The 17417-nt window shown below is 42.1% G+C and overlaps 1 protein-coding gene across 2 annotated transcripts in view; it reads right to left on the bottom strand.

Annotated features, from left to right (window-relative positions):
* stimate (STIM activating enhance) overlaps positions 1-17417 on the bottom strand; it is a 176279-nt gene that overhangs the window by 146582 nt on the left and 12280 nt on the right. For both annotated transcript variants that reach the window (XM_041190911.1, XM_041190910.1), the window contains exons 2-4: positions 5524-5572; positions 1482-1577; positions 90-211 (exon numbers count right to left, since the gene is read on the bottom strand). In XM_041190911.1, coding sequence (XP_041046845.1) covers positions 90-211; positions 1482-1577; positions 5524-5572 — 267 coding nt within the window. The remainder of the gene's footprint in view (positions 1-89; positions 212-1481; positions 1578-5523; positions 5573-17417) is intronic.

Here is a 17417-nt window from a genome sequence, read left to right as displayed (position 1 = left end):
GTACAAAAATCCCAAACTCTGTGCCTTCAACATGGGGAATAAAAAGCTAAAGAGACAGAAAAATAAGAACACAATTAATGTTTTCTCACCATACTCGCCAAAACGAAGAGACTCCCAGTGTCGCCATTCCACAAGGACACCCACTATTCGCACGCCAGCGTAGATCAAAAGCATTCCCAGAGTGGCATCCAGTAGAAAATTAATGAGATACCTGAAACAGGAACAGAAAAATGTCAGTTGCCAAATGCAAGGCCAAATAAAAGGACTCAATTCAACCGACGCACAGTGGCAGTAGTGGGTACTATCTACAAGATGCAACTCACAAGCTTCCTTCAACAGCACCTTCCAAATCCACAACCTCTACCATCAATAAGAACAAGAGGAGCAAACACATGGGAACACTGCCACCTGTAAGTTCCCTTCCAAGCCACACACCATCCTGACTTGGAAATATATCGCCATTCCTTCATTGTCACTGGGTCAAAATCCTGGAACTGCCTTCCTAACATCACTGTGGGTGTACCCACAGCACATGGACTGGAGCAGTTCAAGATGACAGCTCACCACCGCCTTCTCAAGGGCAGTTAGGGATGGGTAATAAATGCTGGTCTTGCCAGCAACGCCCACATCCCATAAAAGAATAAAAAAGGTTGGGGAAGCTTCAGTTGTTCTCCTTGGAGTAAAGGAGATTGAAGGGAGATTTGATAGAGGTGTACAAAATTATTACAGGTTTAGACAGGGTAGACAAAGCTATGCCATCCCCATTAGCTGATGGTGCAAGGTCCACAGAAAATAGATTTATGGTTTTGGCTTAAGTTTGGTCAGGGGGAGGAAAAGCTGTTTTTAACGTAGCAAGTGGTAATGACCTGAAACCCACTGCCCACAAGAGTGGTGGAAGTGGAGATGATCAATGATTTCAAAAGGAAATTAAATAAATTAACTAACTTGAGAAAAATAAGCTTACAGGGCTACAGGGATTGAGTGGGGGAAATTGGGCTAACCTAATTGCTCTACAGAAAGCATGGACTCCATGGGCTAAGTGGCCTCCTTCTGTATAGTAATGGCTCTACTTCTTTGAGCTTTTCTCATACGAAGTGTTCATATTTTGTTTGATTTACACCCATCAAGCACCTTGGGATATTTGGTGTTGTGTGTGATATAAATATGACCATAAATGACAATGGCAATCAGTGAATGACTAAGTGAAAATGAACAATGGGCAGTGGTAACAGGTGAGCTGCACTGAGCAGCAGCAAATGGTAATGAGCAGTGAACGACAGGTAGTGAACAGTAGTCCCATTCCTACTCTAAATAAATATCGCCGCTTGCATTCGTGAATTTTAAGAATCATGGTAGATTACAGTGAGCAAGGCTGTGAGCTCATCTGAATCATAAACGTGGAAATTTGAGATTTAAGGCTTTTGGAAAATTGTAACTCTGCAAAAGTGACAGATAAGTGGTGTGCAAATGACATCACTCACAGTGAACACGGGTCCTCTCCAGTCAGGTCAGACAAATAGACATTGGCAAAGTGGATAAAGAGCATCCCAATAGCCTGCTTCGAAGTATCCAAGAACCTGCAAAAGCAACAAGCTCAACTATTATTTATGAAATATTGATTAGTGATTAGAAAATAGACTGTGAGGATCATTGTAATTAAAAACATTGCAGTGGAATCACTAGTACACCAAGGATCCAAAGCCTGTATGTATAGTGACCCCAGGTCTTCAGTAACTGCAATAGTTAGGAATTCTTGCTGCAGTGTTCAACAGCAATTCTGTTCATTTGGTAAAGCAGGTGGGATGGCAGAGATAGAAAAGCAGAAATGGAGTGACCCTGGAGGGTGGGTATCAGGGCTGCTTTACTGTCTGAACGAAGGTGGGGAGAGCTGTGTGGGTAGGGTGATAGAGAAAGAAAATGTGTGCGCACGACCTTGCAGCTGGAGACTAAGTGCAGCAGGACAAAGTGCTTAAATGTGGTAAGTGAGGGAGGAGGTGCTATTCTGGCTTTTTACAAAAAAAAGGAGCGATCCAAGAGAAGAAGCCAAAGGCAGCAAGGCCTGAGCGCTGAAACCTGGAGGCATTAACTAGCTGAGCAAGTAGGTAATCGGTGAGTTTTAAGGTTTTCTCCTCCTCTAAACTAGGGCAGTTGTTTAAACCAGTACTGAAAAGCTAAGTATTATATTAAATTTATAACTCTTTCGAGTACAAACACGTTTCTATCTGTTCCTATTCAGATGAAGTTACATTGTTTCATAGTTTGCCATTGTGAGATTTGAACTCTTGATACTCTTTTTGAGTAAACCTGTTTCCATCTGTTTCAGATGAAGTTATATTGTTTCATAGTTTGCCATTGTGAGATTTGAACTCTTGAGTCTTGGGGTTACAAACCCAGTACCATAACCACTTGGCTATTTAAGCCAAGCTAGTACAAACCCATTTCCATCTGCTTCAGATGAAGTTACATTGTTTCATAGTTTACGATTGTGAGATTTGAACTCTTGATTTTGGGGTTACAAACCCAGTACCATAACCACTTGGCTATTTAGGCCAAGCCTATATTAAATTTATAGCATAACAAGTTAAACTCCTTAACATATCACAGATAATTGTCAAGTGATGATCTACACTTGAAACTTGATTGGTTCAATAAAAACAAAATAAAAGGTACTAGAGCAGGTGATATGTTGCAGCTGCAGGTATTGTTGGGTGCCTATGTGATCCACAGCAACACCATCTGCAATAAGTGTCTGCAGCTCAAGGAACTTCACCTAAGAGTTGATGAGCTGGAATCTAAGCTTCAGAAACTACGATGCATTAGGGAGGGAAAAGTTACCTGGACACTTTGTTCCAGGAGGCAATCACATCCCTTAGACTAGATACTTCACATTTGATCCAGGGTCAGGAACAGGTGGGTGTGAATGTAGGAGACAGGTTATGGGGATCTGGAAGGTAGCAATGGGGGAACCTCAGCTCTTGCAATTGTCCAGCAGGTTCTAGGTTCTTGCAAGCTGTGTGAACAAGAGCGATGACTTCAGGTAAGTTGAGCAAACTGACCACATCACCTTGGTGAAGGTCATTCAAGTGGAGGGAACAAAAGGAATGTAATTGTAGTAAGGGCTAGTATAGTTAGGGGTATAGACACTTCTCGGCAGCTGTTAGCATTAGTCCCAAAGGCTATTGTTACTGCTCAGTGCCAAGGTTAAGCAGATCTACTCAGGGCTGGAGAGGAACTTGAGTGGGAAGGGGTAAGACTGAGCTGTTGTGGTCCACATAGGTACCAACAACATAGGTAGGATTAAGAAAGAGGGTTTGCTGAGGGAGTGAGACATGAATCTAGGATGACGTGTTGCCTCCCTGGTGCCAGGGTCAAGGACATACGCAGAAAGAGGGACGTGGTCCTGCAGTCAGAATTTAGGGAGCTATGTAGGAAATTAGCAAACTGGACTTCAAGTGTGTTAATCTCCGGATTACTCCCAGTACATAGGAACACAGGATTTAGGGGGAGGAGTAGGCCATTCAGCCCTTTGAGCTGTTCTGCCATTCAATAAGATCATGGCTGATTTGGTGGTGGTCTCAATTTCATTTTGCCATTTGCCAACCCCATTACCCTTGATTCCCTTGTCTATCAAAAACCTGTCTAATTATGCCTTGAACAAATTCAATGACCCAGCTTCCACTGCTTTCTGGGGAAGCGAATTCCACATTCTAACGACCCTCAGAGAAAAAAAATTCTCATCTCCATCTTAAATGATCAACCTCTTAGTCTATGTCCCCTGGTTCTAGTCTCTCCCACAAGTGAAAACATCCTCCTGATATCCACCCTATCAAATCCCCTCAGCATCTTATATGCTTCAATAAGACTAGTAACATGCAAGTGAGTATAGAAATAGGAGGATAAAGCAGATGAATGTGCGTGGCTGGAAAGTTGGCGCAGGAGGGAGGGTTTTAGATTCTTGGGACATTGGAAGCAGCCCTGGAGAGCTGTACAGGCTGGAGAGGCTGCACCTAAACAGGGGCTGAGTTCCTTGCAAGACGATTTGCTAGTGCTATTGGGGAGGGTTTAAACTAACTTGGTATGGGAACCAGGTGGTAATACCAGAGAGGTATACCATGGTGCATAGAATGCTGGGACAGGTAGATAGCACTAGAATAGGGAATAGTAAGTTAATAGGGGAGTTCAGAGAAAGGGAGAAAGTAATGAAATATAAATCAGAGTTACTTGCATGTACATGAATGCATGGAGTGTAATAAACGGGAGGATATTGAGAGGATTGAGGAAGAGAGACCTTGGAGTGCATGTCCACAGGTCCCTGAAGGTGGCAGGACAGGTGGATAGGGTGGTAAAGAAAGCATATGGAATGCTTTCTTTTATTGGAAGACGCATTGAATACAAGAGCAGGGATGGAACTGTATAAACACAGGTTAAGTCACAGCTGGAATTGTGTACACAGTGCTGGTCACCACATTACATGAAGGACATAATTTCTCAGGAGACAGTATGGAGGAGATTTACAAGAATGTCACCAGGACTGGAAAACTGCAGCTATGAGGGAAGATTGGATAGGCTAGGGTTGTTTTCCTTAGAACAGAGGAGGCTGAAGGGATGGCCTAATTGAGGTGTACAAAATTATGAGGGACCTTGATAAGGTAGACAGGGAAGACTTGTTTCTCTTAGCTGAGAAGTCAATTACCAGGGGACATTGATTTAAGGTGATTGGTAGAAGGATCACAGAGGACATGACGAAAACTTTTTTCACCCAGAGGGTGATAGTCTTCTGGAATTCACTGCCAAAATTGATGGCTGAGGCTGAATCACTTAACTCATTTAAAAAGTATCTGGATCTGCACCTGAAGTGCTGAAACCTGTGAGGCTATGGACCAGGTGCTGGAAAGCTGGATTTAAATATTCCTGGATGCAAGGTGTTCAGGAAAGATAGGAAAAAAGAAAAGGGAGAGGGTTTGCAGTATTAATTAAGGAGAGCATTGCAGTGCTGGAGAAAGATAATGTCCCTGAGGGGTCAAAGGCAGAATCTATTTGACGAGAGCAAAGTAACAAAAAAGGTGCAAACATTTTTCTTAATATACTTTATAGGCCAACAACTAATGAGAAGAGTATAGAGAAACAAATTTACAAGGAAATTACAGAGAGTTGCAAATATTAAAAAGCTAAAATGGGGGGCCAATTACCCGAATATAGATTGGGATTGTAGTAGTGTAAAGGGAAGAGAGGGCAAGAGTTCCTAAAGCACATTCTAGACAATTTTCTACAGCAGTAAGTTTCCAGTCCAACAAGTAAGGAGGCCCTGCTGAACCTGGTTATTGGGAATGAGTTGGGCATGTGGATCAAAAGGCAATAGGGGAACATTTAAGAGACAGTGATCATTGTACCTTAAGGTTTAGGCTGGCTATGGAAAAGGACAAAGAACAATCCAGAGTAAGAATAATTAACTGGAGGAAAGATAACTTAAATAGGGTAAGAACAGATCAATAGGGACGATTATCTTAACCGATCAATACTCGCCATATCTTCCACGGTCGTCTCTCATACTTTGGTTCTCGGAAACGTTTCACTGCAAGAAACAAAGCAACATATCAATTTAAGTTCCTCTATTTAATTCAACAAATGCTGATTGTTTTGCAGGTGAAAATTTAAATCTCATTTACATAGAATTAAAAGATATTTTGCATAGAAACAGGCCATTCAATCCAACTAGTCCATGCTGGCATGTATGCTCCACTTGAGCCTCCTCTTATCCATCCTTATTTAAATATACCATCATAACGCTCGATTCCCTTCTCCCCCATATGCTTGTCTAACTTCTCCTTAACTGCGTCTATACTATTCACTTCCTGTGGTAGCAAGTTACACATTCTTACCATTCTTTGGGCGAGGAAGATTCTTCTGAATTCCCTACTGGATTTTTTGGCGACGATCTTTTATTAATGGTCTCTGGTCATGCTCTTTCCCACAAGAGAAAACATTTTCTCTGCATCCACTCCACCAAAGCCTTTCATCAATTTTAATATCTCCATTAGATTCCTCCTCAGCCTTTCTTCAAGAAAAGAAAGATAGAAACATAGAAACTAGGAATAGACAATTCGGCCCAAGAAGCCTGCTCCGCCATTCAATATGATCATTGCTCATCCTCTATTTCAACGCCATACTCCCGCTTTCTCTCCATGCCCCATGATATCCAAAAAATTATCAATTTCTTTCTTGAATATACTCAGTGACTCGGCCTCCACACCCTTCTGTGGCAGAGAATTCCACAGGTTAACCACCCTGAGTGAGGAAATTTTTCCTCATCTCAGTCCTAAATAGCCTGCCCTGAATCCTGAGACTACGACCACTGGTTCTAGACTCTCCAACCAGGGGAAACATCCTCCCTGCATCCAGCCTGTCTAGCCTTGTTAGAATTTTATACATTTCAATCAGATCCCCTCTCATTCTTCTAAACTCAGGCCCAGTCAAACCAATCTCTCCTCATACCACAGTCCTGCCATCCCCGGTATCAACCTAGTGAACCTTCACTGCACTTCCTCTACAGCAAGTATATCCTTCCTTAGGTAGAGGGACCAAAACTGCACACAATATTCCAGGTGTGGTCTCACCAAGGCCTTGTATAACTGCAGAAAGATATCCCTACTTCTGAACTCAAATCCTCTTGCAATGAAGGCCAAAATACCATTTGCCTTCCTAATTGCTTGCTGCACCTGCCTGTTTACTTTCACTGACTGGTGTACAAGTACACCCAGATTACCTTTGTACATCCACATTTCCTAATATATCACCATTTAAACAATACTCTGCCTTCCTGTTTTTCACATTGAAGCATGTAACTTGACATCTAATCCACGTTATACTGCATTTACCGTGTTTACCCACACATGCAACTTGTCCAAATCACCCTGAAGCCTCCTTGCATCCTCCTCATAACCCCGCTCAGTTTTGTCATCAGCAAACTTGGAAATATTGCATTTGGTTTCCTCATCCAAGTCATTTATATATATCGGGAATAGCTGGGACCCAAGCACTGATTCCTGCGGTACACCACTAGTCACCACCTGCCATGCGGAAAAAGACCCATTTATTCCCACACTCTACTGGTCTGTCAACCAATGCTCAATCCATGCCAGTATATTACCCTTGATCCCATGTGCTTTAATTTTTCCCACTAGCCTCTTATGTGGGACCTTATCAAAAGCCTTCTTGAAATCCAAATACACCACATCCATTGGTTCTCCCTTATCTATTCTACTAGTTACATCCTCAAAAAAAACTCCAGTAGATTAGTTAAGCATGATTTCCCTTTCATAAACCCATGCTGACTTTGTCTAATCCTGTTAATGCTTTCCAAGTCTTCTGATACTACATCTTTTATAATAGACTCTAGCATTTTCCCCACTACGGATGCTCGGCTAACTGGTCTGTAATGCTGTTTTTTCTCTCGCTCCTTTTTTAAATAGCGGGGAAACATTTGCCACCCTCCAATCCGTAGGAACTGCTCCAGAATCTATAGAATTTTGGAAGATGATCACCAATGCATCCAATATTTCCAGGGCCACTAGATCATCAGGCCCTGGGGATTTTCAGCCTTTAGCCCCATTAATTTCTCTAGCACCATTTTTTAATTAATACTGATTTTCTTCAATTCCTCCCTCTCACTAGATCCTTGGTTCCCTAAAATTTCTGGGGTATTATTTGTCCTTTGTTGTGAAGGCAGAACCAAAATGCATGTTCAATTCTTCTGCCATTTCTGTGTTTCCCATTATAATTTCCCCCATTTCTGACTTTTGTCTTTGCTAATTTTTTTCTCTTCACATATTTATGGAAGCTTTTAGTCATTTTTTATATTCCCTGCAAGTTTACTCTCATAGTCCATTTTCCCCTTCTTGATCAATCTTTTTGTCCACTTTTGCTGAATTCTAAACTGGTCCCAATCCTCAGGCTTGCTGCTTTTTCTGACAATTTTATATGTCTCTTCTTTGGATCTAATACTATCCTCAATTTCTTTTATAATCCATGGCTGAGCCATCTTTCCTGTTTTATTTTTGCACAGACAGGAATGAATAATTGCTGTAATTCATGCATACGTTCCTCAAATATTAGCCATTGCCTATCAAACATCAACCCTTTTAGTAAGGTTCCCCAATCCATCATCAACTCACGCCTCATACCCTTGTACTTCCCTTTATTTAGATTCAAGGCCCTAGTTTCAGATTCAATTTCTTCGCTCCCCATCTTAATGAACAATTCTATCATTTTATGATTGCTCTTCCCCAAGGGACCCTGCACAACAAGATTGTTAATTAATCCTTTCTCAATGCACAATACCCAGTCTAGAATAGCCTGCTCTCTAATTAGTTCCTCAACATATTGGTCTAAAAAAACCATCACGTACACATTCCAGGAAATCCTCTTCCAAAGTATTATTGCTAGTTTGGTTTATCCAATGTAGGTGTAAATTAAAATCACCCATGATTACAGCTGGGCCCTCATTGCATGCGTCTGAGTTCCTGTTTAATGCCTTCCCTTACATTTTCATTACTGTTTGGGGGCCTCTAGATAACCCCCAATCTTTTCTGCCCTTTGGTGTTTATCTCCATCCAAATAGATTCCACATCACAATTTTCTGAGCCAATATCCTTCTTCACTATTGCATTGATTCCCTCAATTACTATCAGTGTTACCCCATCTCCTTTCCCTATTTGTCTGTCCTTCCCAAATATTGAACACCCCTAGATGATCCAGCCTGTCAATCCTTTCTTAGTACAGATACCCACACATATCTTGTATCATCCTTGTAAAATCTTCTCTGCACCTCTCCAGTGCCTCTATGTCCTTTCTTTAATATGGCAACCAGTACTGTATACAATACTTGCAAGTGTGATCTAACCAAGGCTTGATATATGTTTAGCATAACTTATATTTTTCAATTCTAGAGGGGAGTGTGAGGAGGACTCCGAGCTTGGCAGTCAGCAACACCTAGGGGAGAGTGCGAGAGGCGGACCCTGGGACAGGCAATCAGCAGCACCTAGGAGGAGAGTGCGAGAGGGGGACCTGTTTCTAGTCAAAGGGAAACAGGTAGGTAATTGGTGGGTTTCTCTTCCATGTCTCTTTTGATTGGCCAAGTGGTTTAAATAAGGAGACGTTATTACAGCTGAACAGTACAATTAAGAAATTCGTGTTTAAAATATTTAACACCCAAATTAATTAATTAAATAGAATAGAGATGGCTGGGCAGGCGATGTGTTGCAGCTGTAGAATGTGGGCACTGATGGACGGCAGTGTGATCCACAGTGAACACATCTGCAGCAAGCACTGGCTGCTTGAGGAACTTCGGCTCAGAGTTGATGAGCTGGAGTCAAAGCTGTGGATACTGCAACACATCAGGGAGGGGGAGAGTTACCTGGACACTGTTTCAGGAGACAGTCACATCCCTTAGATTAATTACATCAAATTTGGACTGTGGCCAGGGACAGGAGGGTGTGACTGAGTGAGGCATGTATGGGGATCCAAAATTTAGCTTTGGAGGAGCCTCAGCCAGTGCCCTTGTCCAATAGGTACGAGGTTCTTGCTCCCAGTGTGGACAAGGGCACAGACTGCCAGGAGGATGAGCGAACTGAACACAGCACCATGGTACAGAGCACCATTCAAGAGGGGGGGAAGAAAAGAGAAATGTAGTAATAATAGGGGTTGCATAGTTAGGATACTTTCCTGTGCAGCAAAGTCAGGGTCCCGAAGGTGGTGTTGGCTACCTGTTGCCTAGGTTAAGGGCATCTCTTCTGGGCTGGAGAGGAACTTGGAGTGGGAGGGAAAGGGTCCAGTTGTCGTGGTCCACGTAGGTACCAAGGACATAAGTAGGACTAGGAAAGAGGTTCTGCTGAGGGACTACAAGCAGCTCGGTGCTAAATTAAAAAGCAGAACCACAAAGGTAATAATCTCTGGATTAGTACCTGAGCCATGTGCAAATTGGCATAGGGTAAATAAGATTAGAGAGGTAAGTGCGTTCCTCAAAGATTGGGGTGCGAGAAATGGGTTCTGACTCATGGGGCACTGGCACCATTACTGGGGAAGGAGAGAGCTGTTCCATTGGGACAGGCTTCATTTGAACTATGCTGGGACCAGTATCCTGGTGAATCACATAACTAGGGCTGTAGACAAGACTTTAAACTAAATAGTGCAGGGCAAGGGAGAGGGTTCATTGAAGGAAAGTTTTTAAAATCAAAAAGAAACAAGACAGCAGAGGTTCAATGTAGTGAAGAGGCGAAAGATAATCAAAGTGTGACAAGAAGCAGAAAATACAAGCAAAAAAGTGCAGCAGAAATCAAAGCCAGAATGAGTAATAATGGTAAAAAGTCAAAGCTTAAGGCTGTTGATCTAAATGCACGCAGCATTAGAAATAAATAAATATGACTTAATAGCTATTACAGAGATGCGGTTGCAGGGTGACCAAGACTGGAACTCAATATTCAAGGGTATTCGACGTTCCTGAAAAATAGGCAAAAAGGAAAAAGAGATGGGTAGCTTTGTTAATAAAGGAAGGTATCAGTGCAGTGGTGAGTAATAAATGCAATAGATCATAACGTAGAATCAGTTTGGGTGGAAATAAGGAATAGCAAGGGGAAGAAGTCATGGGCGGGAGTCGCCTGTAGGCCCCCAAAGAGTTGCCTCAATGTAGGGCAAAGTATAAATCAGGAAATTATGGAGGCGTGCAAGAAAGGCACTACAATTGTCATGGGTGATTTGAATCTGCATATTGACTGGACAAATCAGATTGGCAGGGGTAACACGGAAGATGAATTTGAAGAGAGTATCAGGGATTGTTTCTTAGAGCAATACATCACTGAACCTACCCGGGAACAGACTATTTTAGATCTAGTAATGTGTAATGAGGTGGGATTAAGAAGAGATATCATAGTTAAGGATCCTCTAGGGGGTAGCGAACACAAATTCAGTTTGAGGGCGAACAACTCAGGTCTCAAACCAGTGTCCTCAACTTAAATAGGAGCAATTACAGAGGTATGAAGAGTTGTCTAAAGCGGGCTGGGAAAATAGACTAAGGGGAAGGTCAACAAATGAGCAGTGGCAGACATTTAGGCAGATATTTCATAACGCTCAGCAAAAGATTTATCCTGGTCAAAAAGAAGGACTCGATGAGAAGGATGAACCACCCATGGTTCACAAAGGGTGGTCAAGGAGAGCATCCAATCAATAACCAAGGCATACAAAGCGGCGAAAGCTAGTGGTAGGCCAGAGGATTGGGGATTTTTTGAGGAACCAGCAGGGATGATTAAAAAGCAAATAAAGAGGGAGAAAATTGATTATCAAAGTAAATTGGCAAGAAATATAAAAACAACCAGCAAGAGCTTCTGCGGGAATATAAAAAGAGAGTGAGTGGCTAAAGTGAGCGTGGGATCCTTGGAGGATGCGACTGGAGAATTGATAACGGGGAACAGGGAAATGGCAGATAATTTAAACCAATATTTTGCATCAGTCTTCATGATGGAGGGCACTATAAACATCCCAACGATATCAGATAAGCAAGGAGCTAATGGGAAGAGAGATCTTATAACAGTCTCTATCACGAGGGACAAAGTGTTTGACAAACTAATGGGACTAAAGGCAGACAAGTTGCCTGGACCTGATGGCCTGCATCTAAGGGTTTTAAAGGAAGTGGCTACAGAGATAGTAGAGGCATTGGTCAAAATATTCCAGAATTCAGTGGATTATGGGAGGATCCCAGCAGATTGGAAAACCTCCAACGTGACTCTGTTCAAGAAGGAAGGGAGACAAAAAGCAGGAAACGGTAGGCCAGTCAGCCTAACATCTGTCGTTGGGAAATGCTGGAGTCTATTATTAAGAAAGAAAGAGCAGGACATTTAGAAAAGCTTAACGCAATCAAACAGAGTCAACATGGTTTTGTGAAAGGGAAATCATGTTTGACAAATTTGCTATAGAGTCCTTTGAGGATATAACAAGCAGAGTTGATAAAGGGGAACTGGGAGATGTAGTATATTTGGATTCCCAGAAGGCATTCAATAAGGTGCCACATTGAAGGTTATTGCACAAGATAGGAGCTCATGGTATTGGGGGTAATGTATTAGCATGGATTGAGGATTTGTTAACACAGAAGACAGAGTCGGGATTAATGGGTCTTTTTCAGGTTGGAAAAACGTAACTAGTGGAGTGCCACAAGGATCAGTCCTAAGGCCTCAATTATTTACTATCTGTATTAATGGAGGAGGGGGCAGAGTGTAATGTATCCAAATTTTCTGATGCTACAAAAATAGGTGGGAGGGCATGTTGTGATGAGGGTATAAGGAATCTGCAAGGGGATATAGACAATTTAAGTGAGTGGGCAAAAACTTGGCAGATGGAATTTAATTTAGGAAAGTGTGAGGTCATTCACTTTGGTGGGAAGAATCAAAAGGCAGGTTATTTAAATGGAGATTCCAAAAAAGTGCAGCACAGAGGAACTGGGTATTCTTGTGCATGAAACACAGTTAGCATGCAAGTGCAGAAAGTAATTAAGGTGGCAAATGGAATTTTGGCCTGTATTGCTAGCGGACTGGAGTTTAAAAATAGGGAAGTTTTGTTACAACCATACAGGGTGTTGGTGAGGCCGCACATGGAGTGCTGAGTGCAGTTTTGGTCCCCGTATTTAAGAAAGGATATACTGGCATTGGAGGCAGTTCAAAAGAGATTCACTAGGCTGATTCCTGGGATGAAGGGATTGACTTATCAAGAATGGCTAAGCAGGTTAGGCCTTTATTTATTAGAGTTTAGAAGAATGAGGGGTGATCTTATTGAAACGTACAAGATTCTGAGGGGGCTTGACAGGGTTGATGTTGAGAAAATGTTTCCACTAGTGGGGGAATCTCGAATTAGGGGACATAGTTACAGAATAAGGGGACACTCATTTATAACCGAGATGTGAAGGAAATTCTTCTCTCGGAGGGTAGTGAATGTCTGGAATTCTCTACCCCAGAGAGTTGTGGAGGCTAGATCACTGAACGTATTTAAAGAGGAGATAGATAGATTTTTGAGTTGAGGGCTATGAGGAGCTGACACGAAAGAGGAGTGAGACCTGGGGCAGATCAGTCATGATCTTATTAAATGGTGGGGCAGCCTTGAGGGACCAAATGGCCTAGTCCTGCTCCTATTTCCTATCCCTCTAGAAATAAAGCCGAGTGTTTGTGGCACAACTTTTAGTAATTGGTGTATTTGTACTCTGAGATCCCTTTGTTCCTTTACCCCACCTAGCTAAAGTATTGTGCCCAGAATTGAACGCAAGAAGGTTTAACATAAACCTAACACTGCCCTCAATTTAGTCTACTGTATTCGCTGCTCCTAATGCGGTTTCCTCTACATTAGAGAGACCAAATGCAGACTGGGTGACCGCTTTGTAGAACACCTTCGGTCTGTCTGCAAGCATGACCCAGACCACCCTGTCGCTTGCCATTTCAACACTCCACCCTGCTCTCATGCCCACATGTCTGTCCTTGGCCTGCTGCAATGTTCCAGTGAAACTCAACGCAAACTGGGGGAACAGCACCTCATCTTCCGACTCGGCACTTTACAGCCTTCCAGACTGAATATTGAGTTCAACAATTTTAGATCATGAACTCTCTCCTCCATCCCACCCCCTTTCCGATTCCCCTTTTTCCCAAATATTTATATAGATTTTTCTTTTTCCACCTATTTCCATTACTTTTAAATGTATTTCCATCATTGTTTTATTTCTGCCTTTTAGCCTATTTTGATCCCTTCCCCCCACCCCACCCCCACTAGGGCTATCTGTACCTTTATTATCACATTCCTTAGATAATACCACCAGCTTCAACACCTCTTTGTTCTTTTGTCTGTGACATCTTTTGGTTATCTCCACCTATCACTGGCCCACTATCCAGCTCTACCTGTCCCACCCCCCTTAAACCAGCTTATATTTCACCTCTTTTCTATTTTTCCTTAGGTCCGTTGAAGAGTCATACGGACTCGAAATGTTAACTGTGTTCCTCTCCGCAGATGCTGTGAGACCTGCTGAGCTTTTCTAGGTATTTGTGTTTTTGTTAAGGTTTAGCATAACTTCCTTGCTCTTGTACTCCACGCCAGTTTAAAAAAGAGCCAAGCATTCCATATGCTTTTTAACAGCTTTCTTGTTCTGCCACCTTCAAAGATTTTTGTACATATACCCCATGTATTTTTGTTCTTCAAAAGAAGATTAAAATGTGCCCTCTAGTTTATATTACCTGCCCTCATTTTCCCTACCAGGCTGCTCCACAAAGCCTCACGCCTAATGAACTACTTTTGAAGCTTAGTCGATGTTAAGTAAGGAAATGCAACAACTTTTTTTAAAATTAATTCTCAGCATGTAAGTGTTGCCTCTTCATGTTTCCTAGCAAAATGAATGTCTTTGCATTAAATTTTATCTACCATATGTCTACCAATTTTGCCAGTCCAAGTCCTCCTGATGTCCGTTATTATCCTCATCAGTTACTACATTTCCCAGTTTGTGCCATCTGTAAACTTTGAAACTATGACCTGTAAACACAAATCCAAGTTATTAATTTCTATCAAAGAACAGTGGTCTTAATACTGACCCCTGGGAAACACTACTGTATACTTCCCTCCAGTATGGGCAGAAAAAGATCTTCACCACTGCTCTCGGCTTCCTGTTCCTGAGCCAATTTTGTGACCATGCTGCTACTGTCCCTTGAAATGCACTGGCTTCAAATTTTACTAAAGTCTTGTTATGATCCCAGCTAATGTTACTATTGGACAAGCCAGAACCCAGGGAGGAACCTTGCTTCATAGATCCTAACTTTTCTTTTTTGTCTAGAAATGTGGAGAGTGGCTATTGAACAGTCTTACGAGTCAGCGGATGAACTTTTTAAAAAGAATACAACATTTATTTAACAAGATAAAAGAGAAACTATATTACAATACTCCTTCACCCGCAACTATACCTTTATAGATATATACAGATTCTTAAGGATAGCACATGTTTAAACAGCTATCTTATACTCTCATGTTCAGAACAAGTACACAGTCCATGTAAACCAACAGGCGATCTGTGGTCAGGCACACTACACCTGAAACCAAGTGACAGACACCATCCCAAACAGATGTTATAAATCTCTCATCAACCCTCCCGCCCCCAGACGGTTATCACATTGTGAGCCAACCGGTCTCACTGAACTCAGTCTTTCACATGAGGGTTTCCAGTCTCCACTCGCAAAGAACTCACTTTGGAATCTTCTCCCAAATGACGCTTTCTCTCGGATGCCTTTCACAAGGGTCCATCTCCAGGGTTTCGATATTCTGATATTCCTCTCCCCTGGATTGCCACGTGCATTTAAGCTTTGCCTTCCACGCACTCTCTCTCAGATACTCAGCCATGCCATCAGAACGCCACTACTTCACAAGCCCACAGTAAGGAGTCACCAACCTTTGAGCTGTCTCCTCGAATTTTCTGGCTTCTCGCAAGCCTAACTGGCTTTAAGTCTAAGCTTTCTCCCTTTAAGCTTGGGGCCTTGCTCTCCTCCTCACTCTCATCTTCACTTAACAGGACCTTTTCCAGATTCCTGTTTTTTCCATTGACTTGAAGATCTTCTTGGGACCCCTCCTTGGCTTTGGGACCTTTTGGTTCTTTTGGGAAATCTGCTCTCTCTGCAGTTCCCTGTGCTGTATCCAGCTTCTCCTGGCTCCAACTGAACTGAAACTACTTTTCTGTTTTTTTCTGTCTCTGAGTCTCTTGTTGCTAGGCAACATCACAATTTTTTCCTACCACGTTTGTTTAACTTCTCTTCCAGTTGTAGAACCTCATTAAAATGCAGGCATCTTTTAAAGTGAAACCAAAACTCAAGTTCCCCCTTTCTTAACACACCAATGCGGAAACACAAATTAAATTTAAACTTAAAGCTAAAACTCAATCTTAACATCCAAAAATATAACTATCTTAAACCATCTCTAATTCCTAACAGTCCTTTATGTGGTACTGCGTCAAACACTTTTTGAAAGTCCATATACAGGGCAACAATCACATGACCCTCATCAACCCTCTCCAATGCTTCAAAAGGCCTCAATCAAGTTGTCAAACACAAATTGTCTCTAATAAATCTATACTGGCTTTCATTTGTGAGCCCATATTTCTCCAAATATCAATTCATTTCATGTTGTCCTGGATTAGTCGCAAAGTTGCCGCACCAGGTGACATTGAGCCGACTGGCCTGTGGTTGCCAGATTTATCCCGCTCCCCTTTTTCAACGAGGGTGGAACATTTACAATCCTCCAGTACTCATATAATCAAAAGAAGGCTGTGGGTAAAAGCCTCCACAATTTCTATTCAAAATTCAATAACCAAAATAACCTTTTAAGTACTTTTTTTATTTTTATTCTAATTTCTCTAATACCTTCTCCATTACTATGGCAATAGATAGCATCCTCTTTAATGACAGACGCAAAGTACCCATTTAATACATCAGCCATGCTCTCTGTCGAAAGTCTCTCTTATTGTGACTATTCAACCCTGTCCTTCTTTTGACTGCTCTTTTATTCTTTGTCTGTTTATAAAAGATTTCAAGCATTCCCTTTTATTTTACCTGCTCATTTAATCTATTACCATGTATTCTCTTGGCCCCTCTTAATTCCTTCTAAAGCTCTCCCCTGTACTTTCCTTATTCTGCTTGGATTCCTACTGTAGCATGAACCCAACTTTTATCAAGAGCACCCCCCCCCCCCCCCGCCACCTCTTCTGTTCCATTTTAATCTCAACAGCTTCACTCATCCAGGAAGCTTTAACTTTGCAATTCCTTTCCATTTCCCTTGTGAGAATGTGTCCAGTCTATTTTTCTTGTCCTTTTCCATAACTACTCAAAGCTTACTGATATTGTGTTCACTGCTTCCCAAGTATTCCCTGCTTCATTCCCCAGCACCAAATCCAGTATTACTTCCCTTTTCGTTGGACTAGTCAGCTCCCCCCTCCCTCTTAACACCCCTCCTCCTTCTTGCCTGCCGGACATGTAATTACCAACAGCAGCCACCAGAGTGGCCGGGAGCTTTCCTCACCCAGGTCACTAATGTATATGGTCCTCACCACTGGGCAGATCTGCTGGCTACAGTGGTATGGGAGCAGCCTAGTCAAGGTTGACTTGCAGTAAACCAGCTCCAGTTGGCTTCTTTTAAATCCATGCCATTTATAGCAACAGCTGGGAGCCAAATAACCATTTGTTTTGCTGTTGTTTGCTGCAACAAGCATGTGATGTTATTTCCAAGTTGTTAATAAGCACGTTCCTTTGTGGTAGCCCTGATGTACATCATTCCCTTAATAAACTTTCTAAAAGTACATGACATCTTGCACCACTTTGAAACATTTGGAGCACAGCTCTCCAGTCCCATTCTTTGCCTTTAAC

The sequence above is a fragment of the Carcharodon carcharias genome, chromosome 7 (assembly GCF_017639515.1).
Source record: "Carcharodon carcharias isolate sCarCar2 chromosome 7, sCarCar2.pri, whole genome shotgun sequence".
Classification (NCBI taxonomy): Eukaryota; Metazoa; Chordata; class Chondrichthyes; order Lamniformes; family Lamnidae; genus Carcharodon; species Carcharodon carcharias.
This window is presented reverse-complemented; position numbering and strand designations above follow the sequence as displayed.